The sequence below is a fragment of the Alosa sapidissima genome, chromosome 16 (genome assembly GCF_018492685.1).
Source record: "Alosa sapidissima isolate fAloSap1 chromosome 16, fAloSap1.pri, whole genome shotgun sequence".
NCBI lineage: Eukaryota > Metazoa > Chordata > Actinopteri > Clupeiformes > Clupeidae > Alosa > Alosa sapidissima.
In genome coordinates, this window is record NC_055972.1 from 14,111,377 (window position 1) to 14,131,878 (window position 20,502).

Genomic DNA, 20,502 nt, shown 5'->3' on the forward strand with positions numbered 1-20,502 from the left:
TTTACAAAAACAGCCAAGTATACTTTATTGAAAGAAAACAGGACACAAATTTAACTTCACAGGCATTACATTACTTTGGATGACAGACTCCTACATGGAAAAAGAAGCAGAAGCATATGACTTCATGATTAACCAAACCAACACTTATGACCAAGACTGCCGTCGGTCATAAATCACTTATGACCGGCACATTTTGGCTGAGTAGTCACAGTAGCACAGAAAAACCACCCCTTGACCAGACACAGACGGATCTGGGGAAATCGATCTGTTAAAATGGACTAACAGATAAATGGCAGATTTTAGTTCAGAAATATTTACTTATAAAGACTAGGACAAAGGGAATAAAATCTTGTGATATGAATTAGGACCAGGCTAAATATTTCCAAGGCAAGGTGGGTGTAAATTGCACTTGAAGGTCAAAAACAGACACGACTGAAAGCCAACCCCGACCCACTGTAGTTGACCATTTACAGCATTTACCCTTTGGGCTTCTTTGAAAGGCACAACACCGACAGCATTCCACTGAACAAAAAACACAAACTACAAAAAGATTCCTTTGACCACACACACAAAAGTGACCTTAACGCCCCAAATAACATTAAAGCAATAATCAACATATATCACCACTTTTTTTTAGGATTTTCTTGGTCCATGATTTGGTACGATAAACAGACAGTTTTTGGTGTTGACGCAGGTACACAAGTTAGGCTAGATATATTAATGTGCATATGAGTTTGGATGACACATCCCCTGCACTTAGGTGACAGCATTGTCATGTGCATTTTTACAGCATACAAAAAAAAATGTCTAGGCTAGACAGCCCTGTGCATTTATACAGCATATTTTTAAAAACAAACAAACAAATAAACAGACAATACCAAATACCTGTCTCTAATCCAGCCCTGTGTTTGTATCAATCATAATAAACATAGAACCAGAACTGGACAAAATATACTGAGTTTATAAATACATTTTCTTTGTTTTCTTTTTTTTGACATTTTCAATTGTTTATTTACACATGTAAACATTCTCTGGACTTTTCAGCACCCAAACAGCAGTCAGTGTAACAGATGAGTTTTTGACATTAATTTGCAAGTCTACACATTAACACTGAACAACACTCCCTCAGTAACTGGGAAAAAAATAAGTTACTAATTTTGAAAAATGAATAACTGCCACTGCCTTTTTTTTTTAACAAAAGGCAGTCATTCTCAGGCATTGTGAGATGTCCAACAATGTCCATTGATGTTGGTGAGGCTATGACCTAATGAATCCAGTGTACTTTATTTTCACTGCAGGAAACTTCCACTACCTGTCCAGCAGGTGTCACTGTGATAACATTGGGCTATACTGCCTCTGTGTGTGCTGAGCAGGAATGGGTGGGCCACACTGTGAGCTCAAGCAAGTTCCGCCCTGCTCAAATGACAAACACCAGGCCGCAGTCCAGGAGCCAGACTCGGTCTCACACGGTTAACAGCTCTGAGACATGACAGCCTGTGCAAGGCTCGTCATTGGCTGGCATCTGAAGGTTAGATCAGCCTGCTCTAGATCTCACTCATAGTTCCTCCACTCTCCACATGCTTTCAACCCCATGGATTCCCCTAGTCCTCTGTCTTTGGTGCTCCACCAGTGTTTTGGCAAAAAAAAAAAAAAAGCAGGGCTAGAAGAAAAAATAAATAAACGTCTGACCAAATACAGTCACCATGGGTGAATATTTGTGTGGACCTGGAACACAAGAGGCTCGATGGAAAAGGCAGTAGACAAGAAGGAACACTTGTAGAATCTAGAGAGAGGATGGAAATTCACTTTCAAATGTGTTTCAGTGCCATCCTTTCCTACATTACTTTGGTCACACATACTCTCACACTAGTGATTGCACAATGAGGCTAGCTGATTCATCAAACATCGGTCAAGACGCCATAGGACGCTCAGACCAGCTGAGCTCTAACTGTACAGGCCATCACCACCTTGGAGGAGGAGCGGAATACATACCAGAGGATGGTGAGGGGGTTTGGATAAGAGGGGGTCCCTTCTAATCATAATACTTGGGCCCTACAAAGCCCCTTTTGAGAACGGACACCTTCAAAATCACTGTGGAGGTTCGTAATATTATAGTCATGTTGTCAATAGCGCAATAATTTATATTTATGTAGCAAAGCTGCCGAAGTGTGCCCCTTTACAACCCTGAGGTCATTAGAATGCCACAGGCGTTGATACAGCAGAAACAAAAACAAAAAAGGATACAAAAATAAAAATAAAAAAATAAGGCAACCGTTCAAACCTAGATCAATGACAAGTCAACTTGGGGTCGTTCAGCCAGCCCCAAATCTTGATCATATCCTGCGGGGTCCTGGGGTGCACCAGCATCAGTGCTTTGTAGACGCACGCGTTCCCCCTGAGCTTTTCCTCAATGTCAAAGGTCCTGAAGCCCTTGTGCTTTTCAGGCGCCAGGCCCAGTTTGCGCAGGCACATGCCCGTGTAGACGTCGTCAATGGGGAAGAGCGCCACCCGCTGGCAGGCCGCGTATATCCTGCGCGCCAGGTCCCCTGAGTACAAGTAGCCTCCGCCACCGGCATACGGCGGGTACAGGCCCACGAACATGCTCTCCGGGATGAAGTACTTGACGCGCTTGTCGCGGTGCGGCCCGGCGTTGGTGATGACATCTCCCATGAACAGGTCGCGGGCCTTGTCCGGCGGTAGGCCATTGAGAAAGTCCAGGATACGCGGTGTGTTGACGAAGACATCGTCGTCGCCCTTGAAGACAAAGCGCACGCTGGGGCAGCTGGTGTCCAGCCAGCGCTGGAAGAGCACCTCTTTGACTGTGAGGTTGAAAAAGGTGTCGCGGTAGTCCCACTGGAGGATGTCCCGGTGCTGCTCGCTCTCGTAGCGCAACATGGATGACAGGTCGGGGAAGTGGTCCACCGCCGTGGCGTTGCCCAGCAGGAAGACAGTGGCCACCGTGCGGTTGGCCAGCAGGCCCGCGCGGCCCCACGACTCGCGGATGGCCTGCCGCCGGTCGAAGTGCGGTGCCAGGGACTTGACGGCCAGCAGCAGGTAGGGCCCGTCCTGGCATATGTGTGGCTGGTCCACTACCATGGGGTAGGAGCGGCAGCGCATGTACGTCAGGAAGTCCTTAAAGCGCTGCGGCAGCTGGGCGTAGTCCTTCAGCTGGCTGGCCACACGCGGGTCCGGCTCGCACGACTGCTGGCCCAGCGTATCGTTGAGCCAGTCCGGAAGCTGGTCAAATGGTAGCGTTCCATCAGAGGTCACGCCGATGCCGCCACTGCTGTTGGTTACCACCGGGTTGTGTAGGAGGTCCAGCTTCTGCTGCTCACGGTTCCAGAAGCCGTTGCTGGGTGCCAGTCGGGCCCAGAAGCGCTTGGAGGGCACGTGCACCTTGCTGTCGGCGCCCTTTCCCTGGCCGCCGCTGCGCGACACCTCCAGCACGATGAAGAGGAAGATGTTCACCATCATGATGGTCCCCATCACTTTCACCTTCCGCCGCTGCATCGCTCCTGTTCGCCTCTTCACCTGAGCACAAACACAGACACACACTAATCAGACAAGGGGCCTCTACAGCGACAATTAGCTGGAAAATTTGGGAAAACGTGGAAACTAGTTATTCAGAACAAAGTCATTCTAGAAATACACATGTCAAAGAGTATTCCATAAATTCATGCTATAAATTTACTCAGACCAACTAGCTGACAACTAATAGTACAGGGGTCACCCAGGAGTCCAGGACCACTCTAAATTCAAGTCTGAGCTCATCAGATGAAGATTGCGTCTTTCTCCCTGTGTCTCTCGTTATCCTCCCAAGGTTCTTCTCCCTCTGGCACGACAGTCTGTGCTACAGATTCAGCTCTCCGAGGACTAAAGCTCTTTTCAGGGCCAATCTTAATGCCAAGGGAGCGGGAGCGGCACCGGCCCATGAATGGCAGAAGTGTCCCATCCTAACTGGCTTAACCGCCCTGAATGAAGGCTCTGCTTGACTTTCTAGGAGGAGGCTAATAGATAAAGTGTTTGTGTACTTTAACCACGGCCAAAACAAGAAACTGTGTCTTTGTTCATGGACTTTCTTATGGGTTTTCAGTTTGTGGAGCAAATTGTCAAGTCAAACCTCCTCTTTCTAATAATAATGCTCTTACCCACAGAGGAAACACATAGGCAGACAGTAGCCTAAATCTAGTTAGGAAAGAAAGAAAGAAAGAAAGAAAGAAAGAAAGAAAGAAAGAAAGAGAGAGTAGTTGGGGGAGGGGGGCACTGACAGTCTCGACTCAAATGAAGAGTGGAGGCATCAAACCAACATACATCCATATCACAAACAAAAATGTAAACAAACAAACAGCCTATAAACTGACCAAAGCAAAACATATGGCCATACCAACTAATCCTACAGCAGGACAGCTGTTCATGTCCCTAAGTGACTGAATTTTGACATTATCAATGCTGGTCAAGGCAGGAAGAGGGGTCTCATGCGCTCTCAATTTGTCCGCCCCCATGACACTAATCTTTGTTCATGATGGATCATTACCCTGCAGCAGAGGCATATTAAAAAAAAAAAAAAAAAAAAAAAAAAAAAATGGCCCTTCCTACCCTGCCCCCTACACCGCACAGCTTCACAAATATACAGATAGAAAAACATTGGTCTAATAGAGAAGTTCAGCACACCTAGCCTTAGCCTAACGTCAGACACGTCATAGAATAGTTCAAAAGAACTTGCACTACCCGAGCAAGATGGAAAGCCACAAAAAAACAAACAAACAACGATGACAGCAAAACTCTATGTTGTAATCTTTGGAGCACATGGAGGCTGGAGCGAGCTGACAATGTGAAACCATGGGATTACATCTGTTACTAAAAGGGAGAAGTATAAACGTCAATTCATGTTTGATCAGTGTGGTACCACGTCATGAGATGAGATCTAGTCCCGCGATAGCAGCATGACCATGAATCTAGCAGCCAAACTGGGAAAGAGGCAATGGTGGTGTTCTTGAGTTGACTTAAAAAAAAAACAATGGTGCTACTACGTACAGAACTTCCCACCGATTAACTCGCCTCATTGTAGCTTCTCTAACAAAACAAGAGCAAAGAAAATAAAGACTAAATTATTTGTTCCAAACCCTCCCATATGTCAGCTCAAAGGGGTTACTACACTGCCAGAAGTCTTTTATAAATAGGGCCAAAGCAACCCCCCCCCACCCCCCGTGATGAATGTGTCTTTTGAAAGGAAACAGCAGAAGAACATCCCAGACAATCTGAGAGAACAGAGAAGTCTATTCAGCAGTTGCGCCCCTTGTGACTCCCAGGACCTCTGAGACACATGCGCCTCTAGTAAAACAAACCATCTTGACTTCCTTGTACCCTATTCACGAACACATCCAAAATATTGATAGTTTGATAATATGCACATGCTTAACTAACAAGTCTGAAAAAACTATGATTGCAAGTGTCTAAGGAGAGCTGGAATGGACATGAGAGAAACCTTTTATCAGTCTCTGGTTTAATACTATCCTTCTTAATAGTGATGTAAGAGTGCTCAATTCCTCTTTTTAACTTCACCTCAGGGACAGCGTGAGGCACATCAATGGAATTATACACAGCAACTTCCTACGCAAACATCCTTCCTCCTTTTTCTGTTTCTCGTAAACCATCTGACCATTCTAATTCAGTCATACCTGAACATTTACAGTTTTCCCTCTCCCCTGCCCCTTTCAGTCAGATTCACTCACTTTCCCTCAGTAAGATCCTAATCTACCAAAGAACCTTTTCCATCCCTCCCTCCCCTACTTCGGAGTCCATGTTCTTTTTTTCCCCTACCTGCCCTTCGTCTAAACATCCATTTGTTCCGTTTACACTGCCTCCTAGCAACACGGATGCCACAAGTGGATTCCATCTCAGTTTTCAGGAGATGGGGGAGTAGCAACTAACTTGTAAGATATAAGCACATAAAAGTTGGGTCATCACCGAACTATATCGGTGATGTCAGTAACAGCATAATGGTGTCTCATGTCACAGTTATAAAGTGAGAGAAAGAGGATGAATTAAGAAAAAAAAAAAAGAAAAAAAAAAAAAGTGCATTATCCTGAATGACTAGGCTACATTTCTGGCAACAATAGACTAAAGAGTGAACGTTTAAGAAACCAGACCAAATAGGAGCTAGTTTGCGGATGTGGCAGTTGTACATCGACAGTTAAGCAGTACCTATGTGTAATGTTCTATGGTTTTTAGACATGTCAAGTGAATGAGGATGAGTGTGCATCTGTAAAAGGTTGTTGAACTAAATCTGAGCACCGAGAGGACCAGACCATGTCAGAGGAACCGCATAAAAACCTGCCATTCTGCAAAATTGGTATGCAAGTATGAATGTGCCTCAAATTCATGAAGATTGGCCATTCAATTGGAGAACGACGGCGTTATGCACTAGCTGCTGAATTAGTACAAGTAGTAGCCTATATGCATACCAGATTTTAGTTTAAACAATCAATGAGATCAAAATGTCAGCAGTAGCACCCCCAAAGAAATTTCATAAAATCTGGCATTAGTCTTAGAGTTCCGTTTTGATACAGGGTGATAAACTTGATTGAGTCACAAGACATTGACTAGTGAAGTGCTAAGTTGTTGTACTAAATAACATTAACTAGGTGGCAACACTTCACAAATGATTTGTTATGAGCCTACTAGAGGCAAGCCTGCCATACAAATGAGAGTTTGAGCTAGAACAGAAACTGCATCACTTGGGCATTGCTCTGGCCAACTTTCAGGGCACTAGCACCAAGGGTTCCATACCACACATAGGTCTTTTCCACCGACAGAAAACCGGCTCTGTTCCCATTCACGAACCAACATTTGAACTGGTCAGAGCATTTCGACCAAACAAAACACACGGTTCAGAACGTGGCACTTTGGTTTGGAGCTTGAATCTGCAAATAATTGTTTTTTTCCTGCGAACCAGAGTGGGCGTGTCATTTTATCACTCAGAGGGGAGAAGGCTAAAAGCAGTTTTCTGTCATATCAACTGTTGCCATGAGTAAACAAAACTAGTCAACTAGTCAGACTTTGACTAGCATTTTAAAGCAACACCGAAGACTTTTTTGTAGCTTAAAAATAATGTTTCCAAAATTGTTGCTTCGCTTCGCGACCCTCTATCGGCTATAACCGCATTATGTAAGTTTGCCAGATCGGGTAGCAGATCTTTAGTTCGATGGATTGAGACATAAGAAACTACACATTTTACTTTGCCTCTGATGTCGCAACACATCATATTTTCTCTACCTTGTCTGTGGACATTGTTATTTGCAAAGCCGGTGTTCCAAATGTGGAAATGTGAGCAGCAAGGTTCAAAGAATTCTGAACGGAACCAGTTCAAGAACGGGTTGAAATGCTGCCACCCAGGTAGATGAGTACAGCACATAAAGTGACATTCATCACGTTTTCATACATCCAATAAACGGCTTTGAATCAGTTTATTGGGAATAAACCGAATATGCGTGGGTCTTGTAAACACCTTATTCTGATTGAAATAAACCGAAAAAGGCCATATTCGGTTTACTAATAAACCATTTGCACACCCTAGCATATGCCTGTTTTAAATGGAATGTTGGGTCATGAAAACACCTTAAACGGAATATGCACCCGGAAGGAAGAGTGTTGTAGGCCTGCGCATGCTCAATTCCCACAGAATGCCTATTTGTAGGCTGCGTCACTGACTTATTCGGAATAATGTCGATTGCTATGTAAACAGGAATATGCTCAAAACGTGACATTCTACTTGCTTATAAACAGGTTAAATGGAATATTGACATAAATGGAATTTGGGCAATAAACTGATTCAATGTAGTGATTGTTCCCTACCCTAGTTCTAAGTGTTTTAAATGAGAGACTGCTGCTTCACCTGGCCACCAGTAATGTTCAGGTGTTCTGCTCCTCCTCTTCCTCCTTTAGATCAGTGAAGTGCTTTGCTCGAGTCTTTACCCCATCCTGAGGCTCTGTGTGAGACAGGAATCGGATGCTGCCGGGCTGGGGGGCCGAAAAAGTTACCTGTGTGCTCGTATGAACAGGTGAGTCTCTGAAGCTGGGGCAGCAGCAACCTGTGGACCAGAACATGTGTCAGTCAACAACACAAACACCTATTGACCAGAACATGGGTGGCACACGGCAATGCTATAAAAGTACACAATGCAAACAGAGGCACACCCACGCACGAGTAACACACACGCCAGTGCACTTATCTCCTTCCGAGCACATTTATACTCTCCCAGGAGACATAGGAAAGCACCAATTAACAACCATTGCTTCCGTCGGCGAGCTCAGCCAGACATGCAAACAGGTCTCCTCTGGCAAAAGAGGGGGAGGGGGGACTGAAAGAAAACGAGAAAGAAAAAGCCTCCAAACTGGGCCTTCTCCGTTTACTTCACACTGACCCCGCCTAGACACCTGGAACAGACCAGGAGGAAGAGAGAATAAGAAAGGCAAGAGGGGGAAAAAAAATACACAAAGGGGACAGAGTACACTCTGTTGCCGTGGAGTTCGGCCATCTTGGTTAAAACAAACAGAGGAAAAGCTGAGCAGCGTCTGCTGTCGGGGGGAGCTCAGCACGGGGTAGCAACCCGACTCCCAGCCATTAGCACAGTATCTAGGCTATAGCAGGCAACGTGGCCGAACCTGCAGTTACTCCACTGAGCAGGGAAGAGCAGGGCCTGTAAAGAGCCCTCTGTCCACTCCACCCAGACCACAAGGGATGCTGTTTTCACAACACAACACACATGATAAACCCGTCTCTCTAACCATCTCCCATCTAGTCCTCTGTTAGTCAGTATTGCTCTTAACAATGCCTGTCTATCTGTCTCTCTTAGCTATGCCTGTCTATCGGTCTCTCTCACTCGTCCCTAAGACTGAATTTTTTTTAGACTGTGTCCTGACTAAGCTTAGGCTATTAGTTCAGAATGAATTCAACAGCTGAAAAAGTACTACAAATTATTTTATGCCATCATACTGTTGACTCATGTAGATCATTGGTATTTTACCAAAGAAAAAAATGTCTGATGGGATAATTCATCATCTTAAAGCATAAATGGGAATCAAGTCTCTCTCTCCCTCACAAATTAAAGCCTATGTTTCTCAAAAAAGACAAGTGATTATCTCCTTAAACATGTTTTAACTGTTATCAATCCTATTGTCAAAGGTCAACATGGAAAATTACACCATCTTTTCCAGAAGATTCTTGGACCATAACAGCTCTGTGTGCCCCGGTCTCACGTTTAATATTGTGTGTGCTGTGCAGGTCTTCAAAAACCTTGACTACTATCTGACCTCTGTTAATTATTAAGCCATTGGCTTCTCTGTGCAAACATCAAAAAGGCAGAAATATCTTTTCAAAATGGAGAGGTGACAAATCTGTCCACTCTGTCACGGAGTGAAGCGGACTGTTTTGAAACACTCTGGCTTAATTATTACACACAAACAATTGACAGAAACCCAGAGACAATGCGGTGTTTTTTGCAATGTGGGCTTGTATGTGTGGTTTGGTCACTGACAAATGACTCATACAAGTCCCTGCAGTCTCAGAAAACACCCGCCAAAATGTCCCTTTGAAAACAAGGGGAAGAAAAACAATTTAGTGGACAATAGCTTTCTAGACCATCACAAAGACAGCCTTTCCACACACACTCACAGAGACAGACATGCACAGTCCAGCCGCTGGCAATAAACAGAGAAGCCACATGCGTGCTGGTGTGGGCATCATGCTCGGTGATGACAGGCTCTGGCACAACAGGAATATGGTGACGCAAGGCGGCCTGTGCTGCAAATCAACCGCCAGAAGAAGCTCTGAGAGAAGGGGGAAGCTGCCCTTCCCTGCATCGTCAAGCTGATATAGGCTGCAGTTGAGGGTGATGAGAGCAAAGAGGAAGAGGGGGGAAATGGATAATAATGGACCAGGAGAGAGAGGAGGTGTAGTTGTGGTTTTGCATTCCTGCTTCCCTACGAGGACCTTTTTCCAATTTTGCCAGCGAGTAGAGAGGCATTGCTGCCTGGCTACTGGCACTTGCCATGGTTTTCTTCGGTTATGCCCATACATAAAAACAAAGTACGCACTGATATAACATGGGAAGCCCTCACCTTGTCTAGGCCTTGGGAGTTTTATAGGGAATCCCTACAGATAAGGGCAGACTACAGAGAGGAAAGGGAAGGAGAAAGGAAGCAGGAATAAGAACAGAGGGAGAAAAAAAATTAAGGGGCAAGGTGACGGAGGTGGGAGCTATGAGAAAGAGAAACAGAAAGAAAAAGAACACCAAGGGTCTTAAAAAAAAGGCAGTCACCATACTCGCATGTTAGTGCTTCTGTCAGATTATTGCAGATAACAGGAAAATCACAAGATACCAGTCATCACAAAAAGGGTTAGGGTTAAAAAAAAAAATACAAAATAAAAACTCAGGAAGACCAGTCAGGAGGATAGTCAGACCTTCCTCATACCAGAAATAAAGCAAAGATGTGAAGTATTAGTCAGTGAACACCTTTTAACTCTGGGGGATTCTGAGAGAGATGGGAAATAAATCAGAACTAAATGGAGTGGAGGTTACTTGAATGAGATGACTGATTGACTGAGGACTTAGGCACCTCTGTGTGTGTGCTTTACCGAGTCAGCCATGTTCCATGCTGATACAGAGAAGCATGTGACAGGTAGGCCTAGACAACCTCAAGAATGTCAGAGGACAAGCTACAGTCTGAAAAAATAAGAATGCACAGTCTGATGCAGAAGAATGTCTGTATGATCAAACATTTAGGCTAGCTTATGCACTTGCATTGCACAATCACAGAGTATCATCCCCCCCAATGACCGCTAGTTCAACTGAGAGCCCGAAAACTAAAGAAAGGGACATTTTTTTCCCTCTGGTATGAGGCCAAGGCTCAACCATAACAACGTGAGCATCAAACAGCAGGCTGCGGCCAAAGCTCACGACCAGAGCACTCACCAGAGCAGCAGGAAAGCCTTCTGAACAATCACACAGGAAATGTTTACCTCCACTTATTTTCTACAGTGTGCATTCTGGTGGGTGTGGCCTCAACATTTAAACTAGACCTTTACTTATTGATTGAGCCCACGCAAGGAGTGACAGATGGGAGCAAACCAGACTCACAAATAAAAGCTGTAGTGGAGGAGAGGGCAAAGGGAATATAGGCTGCTACACCAGCGGATTTTTAGGGAACAGGCGAGTTACTGAAAACCATAGAAGACACTCCTTGTTGATTCTCCCTCTCAGACCTGCTGCAACACCTTTATCCTCTGATTTGTTTTCTATTAGGATACTTTACAATAGTAAAGTATAATAATTCGTTTTGGACAAAAGGGTCTGCCAAATCCGTTAACCATAAAAAAAAAATTTAAAAAAAAATTCATATAAGCACTACAGCGGAAATTCAGAAGAGGAGGTAAGGGCATGTAATGAGGGCCTTCCTTTTTCTTCCAAGCCACACAGACATGTAAAGAATGGCCCAGGAACGTTTCTTTTGACCCCATGCTGGAGTGAGTTATTCCAAACAGCTGAGATATGCCGTTTTAATAAGCATCTGCCCGCTTACCCAGCTATGGGCAGAGCTTCACATACGTTTCAGTCACGCATACCAGAAAGGTGACACTCACACAGGGCAAACATTCTGAGCCCAAGTGGCACAGACAGTGTAGCACAACCCTGGGAAAAACGCATAAGGGTGATGCTGGCAGCTGTCCACCTTTCAGAGAACCAGGCAGATTCAGTGGGGACCTCATATCCTCCTACACATCACCCCCTCTGACAATGCCCAAGGGAGGAGAGCAAACATCAGTAGGCAGAGTTAGACACTATCGCAGAGAGATGAACTCCCATCTTCCTGCCACATATATAGAGCAATGCCACTGCAGTTCCCAGGACTTCATAAAAAGGTCATTATGATCGACATAGATAATATAGGCAATATACTGTATTTCCATTGTTTTTGACGAGGAGGGTTATTTTCAGTGGCGGTGATTATTTCCTGTCTTGGCGGCTTTCACTGATTTGTATCCAATGTGACAACTATGATCGGAGACATCCTTGGTACATAGGGCGGTTGCTGCAAGTTAGGCTACATTAGCTTCTACATCTAGATCACATATATAAATTATTTTTAAAAATGAAGAGAATAGGCCTACCAGCACACACACGCACAACCTTACCACAAAAAACGGATGAAATCACTACTCAATTTGACTACTTGTCTTTGTTAAATCAACATGGGGAAATAGCGTTACGTTAAAAGGAAACCGACGGTTTGTGGGACATGTGTTCATGTAATTTCAATGAACTTAGACGAGTTAACATTATGCTACCTCTGATTCCCTTGAAGTTACCCACGTAGGCCTACATAAAAAAGAAAACAGTAACGTTAGCCTATGTCGCCAATCAGCGAGCTTTTATCGAATTCCAGAATAGGTAGTTCTAGAATCTAGATGTTAGATTCTAGATAAGACATCTTCAATTAAAGTGAATTACGATGGCTTCACATTAACTCCGCTATTTGAGGAAGAGTAACTATCGATAGTAAGTTAACGTTAATCTTTAACATTAACTAAGGATGTCATGACCTTAACGGTCCTTTTGGCAAAAGTTAACAAACTATTATTAGTGTTACGTTGACGTAGGCTACCTAACTTATCTTAACGTTTGCGTTAAACTGACTTTTCGGCCAACTTGTTAAACTATAGTTTTTTCAAATAAGTGTTAGTTAGCAAGTTTGGCTAACCAATTCCATTCTAATTGATATATTTATTTATTTTTTATCCTTAACGTTAACTTAGTTAGTAAATACAGATTTTAAAGCTACTAAATTGCCTTAGATTTCGCCTATGAACACGGGTAACGACAACAGCCATACAACGTCTCAGCTAGGATAGCTTGCTAACGCTGGGTGGTCAAATCAAATTAGCTAACACCCACAGTAACGTTAACATTTCCGCACGGGAGAAAGTAACTTGATAAACCGACTGTACTTCAACAGGTGTGTTACATACCGCAAAAAACTGCGAAGCTTAGTCAAACTAGCTAATACGATTAAATGGTGCGCTAGCTTGTTGAGAAATAAAATATTGATGTTAATTCCCCTACTTCAACAATTGATTTCGGATAATCTTGCTTATTTTGCACTGGGGAACCACCAAACTCACGAAGGACTAACATTACCAAACTAAGATGTTCCTTGTCATAGAGCAGCTAGCCGACAAGCGTTGAACTTATTCAACCATCGTCATTTGTAAACAGATACATGTGTGATCACTCGCTTTGTTAACAGAGTGTAACAAAATCGGACTGTACCTCCAGCGAAATCACAGAAACATCCAATACGTTGCCAGCTGCTGCGTCCAGGGCCAACTCCTGACGGCAGAAAGTATTCTTTGGTAATGCTAAGCTAAGACTCACTGAACGTTTCGGGAAAGAAAGAAACACACGTATTTCCTGGGTCATTACTTTACTGACTGGCTTCTGCTCCATGGGTGTGACTTGACTCTCCATCCATACCTCCATGGGTGGAGTGGAGTGACGCGCGGCTTAAATGCCTCTCTTCGAAGGCAATGCGATTTCAAAATTAAGTTGATGTGAAACATTAGATTAGTACTGGTATCTAGTAGATATATGATAATGCTTGTTAGAATATTAGCCTACTAGATTTAAAAACGTATATTGTTGTATTGGCTAGCCTAGCCCTACTAATAGTTAAGGGAAGGAGATGATAACTGTGGGTAGACTTATGCACAGGTTATCCTACTATAAAATCAGCAGGTCTATCCATACATCTACGGCCTAATTCCAAAATAAGACTACATTGACGTAGACTATAACCTACTATAATAGGCTACACAATAGAAAATATTCCACATGTCATGTTGTCGAGACATTTCAATTCTGTTTATCAGCAAAAGGTAGGTCCTATTTATTTTAGTAACCTACTCATGACTCATTGATCCTGGATTTGCAAAACTGTAGCCAGTGTTCACCCAGCTAGGCCTAGGCCCTATGTGTTTTCAAATGCCTGTTTATGTGCTGTTGAGAAAGCCTATGAGGCCAGAAAATTATAGCCTATACTAGTAGCCTATCTGAGGAATGTGTAAAAAGAAAGGCTTATTGTTTAGTCTCTAGTTTAGTCAGACACTGCGGTTCATATCCCTAATTTTACCTACACATCAGCATTAGGCCTACTCAGCACTCTGATCAACACTAGTGAGGCGCTAATGTAGGCTTGGCAGTTGTGCCATCAGACTGAAACCCAACCCCAAACCCACAAACAAAAGAACAAATGTGGTGCACAGCAGAGGTGTGACAACACTGACCAATGTCCCTGAAGCCAGAAACTAGTATTAGAATGGGTATCGATTAGGCACTAGAAAGAATAATCTTAACTTCACTTGTGACACATGTTGCAGTAACTAGTCTGACGTCCACACTTTTTGGTGGGAATTGAGCCAGAGGAGACTTGCCCAGTTACTCAGATTGTCCAACTCATATTTGTTTATTGTTTGTTTTGATATTGCCTTGGTGCCAGTGAAACGGGAGACATATTGTTTTTCGACACAGAGAACTGATTTGCCATACATTGACCAATCAAACAGCACTTAGAGCTCAAGGCAACTAAAGAGTAGACCCACATCATGTGTATGATTTAGTCTAAGAGATGTGATCGGGCTCTTTCATAATAGCCGATATTCTCTAAGATACTCTCAGCTCTCAGCTCTCAGATACTCTAAGAGAGTATGAGGCAGCAGAAAAAAAAACATGGCTGCTTTGGTCAGCAGACTAGCTAAGTGGAAAAACAGAGCAGCTCTCTTTCCATGTCTACAGTAGCCACACATCGCATTTACATTCCTTTGCCATGCCAGGCATATTTAAATGGAAATCTTCTTTTAAATTGTAGAATGGAGAATTCAGAGTGGAAAACTTCCAAATGACAAAAAAATATCTTGTTTAGTAATGGGAATACTCTGCGTGTGAATGCTATTTATGACTCTCACATTATGGCTATATGTATTGGGGGGAAAAACATGGATCTGTCCTCATATATCATGCATACACACATTCACAAAGGAAACATTTACATGCAGTCACATCTTATGATTCATTGACTGAGTGCTACCAGCTGGAGCCAGCCTTGAGTTTGTAGTTTGTCTAATTGTCCTATCGTGAGGATGATTAAAGTAAGGCGGCGGTTGATTAATGACTCTCTGGCCTTGTGATGATGGGATTGGCTTCTGGCAGCCATGGCCGACCTGTTAAGCTCCTCCAACTGAGCATAACCCATGCAGCAGCCTTTTATGTTTTTCTTTTATCTCATCCCACACTGAGAGAATTTCTATTTTAATATTACTCAGGTAGATGGGGGGGGGGGGTTGCGGGACAAAATCCCTGTAGTATATTATTTAGTTAATAACCTGGGCTGAGATATTCCCTCAGTGTTAGTTGTCATTGGTGGTGGATGAAGCCTAGAGAGGCCAGATTGATTTTGCAAAAACATTCCATATAATATGGTGTTACTGACTAACATGAAGGGGAACCAGAGGTAGCCCTCAAATTAATGTTTTCATGTACTCTGGGTGCAGCAGGGTACATGTTCAAACCAGCCTGTAGGAACATGGTTTACACATAAGGCAGTGTAAACTATAATCTGTTATGTTATCTCACAAAGGATATGTGACAATACCAAAACATATTAACTGTTCCTCCACTGTACACATGTGCAGAAATCCTCACTGTATGAAGGTTATATTGTGTCTACAATGGGTAAACAATGACAAACCTTACTCATTCACAACCACATGTTTTTAAACAGTTGGACAAAAACAAACCTACCCAATCATTTTAGACTTATCTTTTCTCATTGTTGAGAATTAGAATTTTTTAAGATATCCAAAGCATTTTATTTGATCATCGAAAAAAATATCTATCAACAACACAACATGCTCCTTTGACCACACACTGACTCTGTGTGGTTTTGCTGTGGCGGCACAGCATTCTTTTTTTTTTTTTTTTCTGCAGGGGAGTAGTTTTGAGTAACTTTTAGCCATATACTGATGTTTTAGACCTCAGGTTTTTCAGAGCCCAGGTTTTCCTTGCTCTCTGAAACAAAGGCAGGCAGTAGTAAAATGCCCTCTTAGACATAACATTTTATTATAGGAAATTCTCAAGTTGTCTCCCTTGGTAGCAGTGGGGCATCATTCCCATGTGAAAGTGAAGCTTTTTCTCTGTTTTTGCATTGTGAATTAAACGACCTTGAGTGAGTAAAGGCTAGTGACACATTAGTCACAATGGGAATTCATTGGTCTGATAAGAAACCACCTCCCATTCTTGAAGAAATGCATGTCAGCCAAGGGGCAAGAGCAAAATGTAAATACTGGGAAAGTAATCATTAAAATGGTGCAAACTTTACCCAAACAGTGCTGTCGGACACTCTTAGAACCAACTGAGGACTCAAGATAAACAATAAGCTCATGTTGTCTTGGTCTGAGCTGTCTGATCTGTTTGCCCGGAATACTCCTATCCCGAGAATTGTATTAGAATGTTTGATGTTGTTTTTTCATGTCCTTCCAAGATCTCTCATCTGATCTCTAAACTGTGTAACTGTAAATCTGTTCCAACATGTATTCCCTTCAACATGGTGTCCCTCTCAGCTCGGTGTTGTTTCTGGGCCAGTTTTGGCTCTTGTGAGCAGACTTGGTGTTTGCTGTGAGATTTGGCCTGACTTTAACATAGATATCTGAACATCCAGTCACTGTTTCTACCTTGGCCTTCAGATACCTGACTGTATCTTTATCACAGGATAAAGGATGGTTTGGATAGTTTCATTCAAATGGATAGTTTCATTCAAGATAGTAAACTGTATTTCCTATCAAAATACTTGTATACTAAAAAATACTATTGTATTTTTGTATTTTAAAAATACTGCAAAATAATCTCTTTGAGACATCTGTGTGATGTCATAAAAGTGCAGAATGATGGAAGCTAATTGGTGCTGACTTATGCCAAGCAGACACTGTGATGTTGACCTGATTTCAGCCCAGTGTCAGTTGGATCCGACAAACTTTTGACTCAGGTCTGTCCGATTTTTGTTGTGTAGTTTGAGCAGGCTCGCAACTAGAGCCCGCTAATTATTTCAACCAAAATTCTGCCGCGTACACAGCTCATTCAGCATCATTACAGTACAGCAAAAAATGTATACCATTTACCATACAGAATGATGGAAGCTAACAACCAAAACCGGATTAGGCCTACTCGGGAACCGCTTATTGTACAGATGCATGCTTTCCTCGTATTAGGTAAGGTCTGCAGTTTATTGTGATATAGGGTTTGTCATGTTTTGAGTGAAGAGTTTGTGAGATATTTCATTCACGTGATATGTGACGAGTAAGCCTACTCTGAGCAATTTAGTTGAAACTGGACTTGAGATTTTACTGGGGCACAGCAGTTCAGTATAGGCACGTCATTTATGTCAAAACCGCACTCCTGATCCGGGTCACGGCGCCAATGTCTTGTGTTGATTTGCACTCTCGCAATGCAAACAGCAACACCTTGGATTCGAGAGTCGAGTGTGCTAACAATCGAGCTAAAAGCCCAGGCTGCTGGCACAATTAGCACAACTCTTAAGGTGTTGGAAAGGAAGTTAACATACACAACATACATACTTCACAGATATGTGCCAGCTATAGTAACACAACTGGAATATAAGCAGACATTGGGAGGTGTCCTCATTTTGGCCAATTTGTCCTCACTTTATAAATTGTCCTCCTTTTCAGAGTCTGGTTGGTGGTCACCCTAGTTCTGCTACACTGTAGCACACAGCCTTTACTTTTATACACAATTATGACTATCAACTGGTCATATTTCTGCACAGAACCACTCACAAGAAGTGGAAAAAATAGTCGTCCATTTTATTCTCTAGCTGGGTCGCGGTTGGTTGTGCTAAAAGGCCTTAAATTATTACTTCTGTAATAGTAAATCCCTTAAATTATTACTTCTGGCAAGTTTTCTGCAAATGAATGACAGATTGATACTTACAAAATATAACCATCAACACATTTAAGGCATCTTGCTGTGAAAAAAGATGGCAATTACAAAGCATGATTATCACACATAGTGTGACCTGTGTTATTTGACTGCCCCGTGAGATATCAGGGTGAATAATATAACCTATGATTGAGGGGCCCTATTAAGACATATTATATAACATAACCTATAATATTTCACTGAGGGGACCTATTCCAATTTCAGTGCTGGAGAACATAGTAGTGAATTCACGCAGAGGCTTGGGCTTCAGGGATCCCTGAACACTTGGGCCCCTGGGCCTGTTAGGCCTGTTCAGTAATCCATCCCTGCTCATAAATTTGCCTGTTTAGAACTACTAAACCGTTTTGGAATTTTTGGTGTGTGATATTCCCTATGTAGCCTTAATCAAGTTTTTATAGCCTAAATGTTTGGGATAAAAAAGCTGATTTACAAAGTGATTCCATGCCCCCTTGAAAAAAGTATTTTTGAGTGTTTTCAAAGTACAGAAATACAGTATTTTGTTGCTGATGCAGTTTATTTTGATAAACTTTATAAAGAGGGTATTTGGTATTTTATTTTAAAATAGACTACTTCCTGATGTGTTTTTGTCAATCCCTGTATGTATTGAAACACATAAACAAAATGTAATCAAGTAATCTTCGAGAATGTAACTATAATCTGATTACACATTTTTTTATGTAATTTGGTCTGATTTTAGTTACTTATTTTTGTAATCTGATTACGTAATCCAGATTACTTGTAATCAGTTACTATCCAACCCTGATTATGACCAACATTCACCGCCATTTATTAGATTGCAAATTGTGACCAGCTCAGGCATGAAAATCCAGTGTGTTATTACTGAACAGTTCTGAAACATAGGTTTGCCTCAGTCCTACTTCTTTTTCCTCTTCTCTCATAGTCATGTGCTCCTAAACATATTGCCTTCAACTGCTTCAGTTATATCCTCAAAGTGACAAAATCAGCCTCCTTTTCATCCTACTTAGCACGTATTTCCCTCAACCCCAGTGACCTTGGAACAGTATGCCAAGTCAATATTTCCGTGGACGTAGTGCAAAGTTAAGCCATGGTGTGAAGTGTGGGGGGGGGGGGGGGGGGGGGGGCGTATTGTGTATTTTTTAAATTGCATAGCTGTTTTGTCGACAGGGGCATGGCAGGGCAACACACATATAGGCCTACATACACACACACATCCTCTCAAATGTCATGGCATAATTCACACTCTGCCTTTAGCTCCTCTGTTAACCAGCTATGTTAAAGTGGCTGGGCTGTTTGAAAATCAACCATAATTCAATCAAAGCTAACTGCATATTTTATGTCACTCAACAATCCAGTTATTTAAAATCCCCTCAGACCAGCTCTTCATTCAACTGAGGGAAATTTGGAAAGTTATTGAAATGGCAAGAAGTGGGTTATAGGCACCACAGAATACAATAGAAAAAGAAACTTTGTGGTTTTCCTTAGGACAGTACGTAAGAAGAGCAGGGGGACATTTTTCTACACATCTTGGGAACCCCAACTTCTGGGTGAATATATAATGACCTTTATGATCATTATAACTTCATGGCTTTGATGTACCATTTCATCACTTTCAGTAGTCTTTCTATCTTTGTTTTATAAACAACAACAGTAAAAACATATTTTTGTGATGATTTTGTATTATTATTCATTCTCATCTATTTCCTAGAAGCTTCACTGTAAAATGCCTTTGCTAGGTTAATAGTAGGATCAATACTACTAATCTGCTGGTTGGAATTCTAAACAGTATGCGGAAGTCAATGGCAGTGCCATGCTTCTCCCTCCCTATTTTAGGCCATTGTGTTATCACTCGGTTTGGTGTTGTGCTGATATTCAATAACGTTTAGAGCAGTGTTTTTCAACCACTGTGCCGGGGCACACTAGTGTGCCGTGAGAGATCATCAGGTGTGCCGCAGAAAATTACCCAAATGTCACTCACTGGTCCAGAAAAGCAACTGTTGCATCAAATGATTTATAACCACATGCTCTCATTGATTGTATGATTGCACTATTTGTGGTATGCAGGCATTGTACAACGGGGGCCCCATATCTAGTATTCACAGAATAAGGCCATATCTGTTTATGTTTATTTTTTCTTCACACAGGATGTTAGTGTGCCGTGGGACATTTTAAGTGTCAAAAGTGTGCCGTGGCACAAAAAAGGTTGAAAAACACTGGTTTAGATTGCACAAGTCTATGTTTTGTCCTCAGTGTAATCCATTTCCATGGAGACTAAAGCAGTAGGGGTGCATAGTCAGAAAGAAAGGAGCTGCTTAAATAAATATTCTCACTAGAGTTACATACACATTTACAATGGCTTCTTTCAAGACATTACCAGGCCTATATTATGTTGCTCTCTGAAATCGTCTGAGCACACCTGAGAGTCTTACATGCGTACTGTAAACAGAATAGCTGTTGA

At 42.4% G+C, this 20,502-nt stretch overlaps 2 protein-coding genes across 3 annotated transcripts in view; one reads left to right on the top strand and one right to left on the bottom strand.

The window, feature by feature from the left end:
* b3gnt2b (UDP-GlcNAc:betaGal beta-1,3-N-acetylglucosaminyltransferase 2b) lies at nt 1-13,523 on the bottom strand. The gene is made up of 3 exons (XM_042066546.1): nt 13,329-13,523; nt 7,895-8,090; nt 1-3,531 (listed from the first exon to the last, which is right to left on the bottom strand). The coding sequence occupies exon 3, from the start codon at nt 3,508-3,510 to the stop codon at nt 2,287-2,289; it is 1,224 nt and encodes a 407-aa protein (XP_041922480.1). The 5' UTR covers nt 3,511-3,531; nt 7,895-8,090; nt 13,329-13,523; the 3' UTR covers nt 1-2,286.
* The window catches only part of LOC121685785 (protein FAM161A-like), a 25,951-nt gene continuing 17,949 nt past the window's right edge, over nt 12,501-20,502 (top strand). Inside the window, exon 1 of one of the 2 annotated variants that reach the window (XM_042066543.1) lies at nt 12,501-12,557. The gene's annotated coding sequence lies outside the window, so the exon portion shown is untranslated. The remainder of the gene's footprint in view (nt 12,558-20,502) is intronic. The other variant, XM_042066545.1, reaches the window with a different exon arrangement.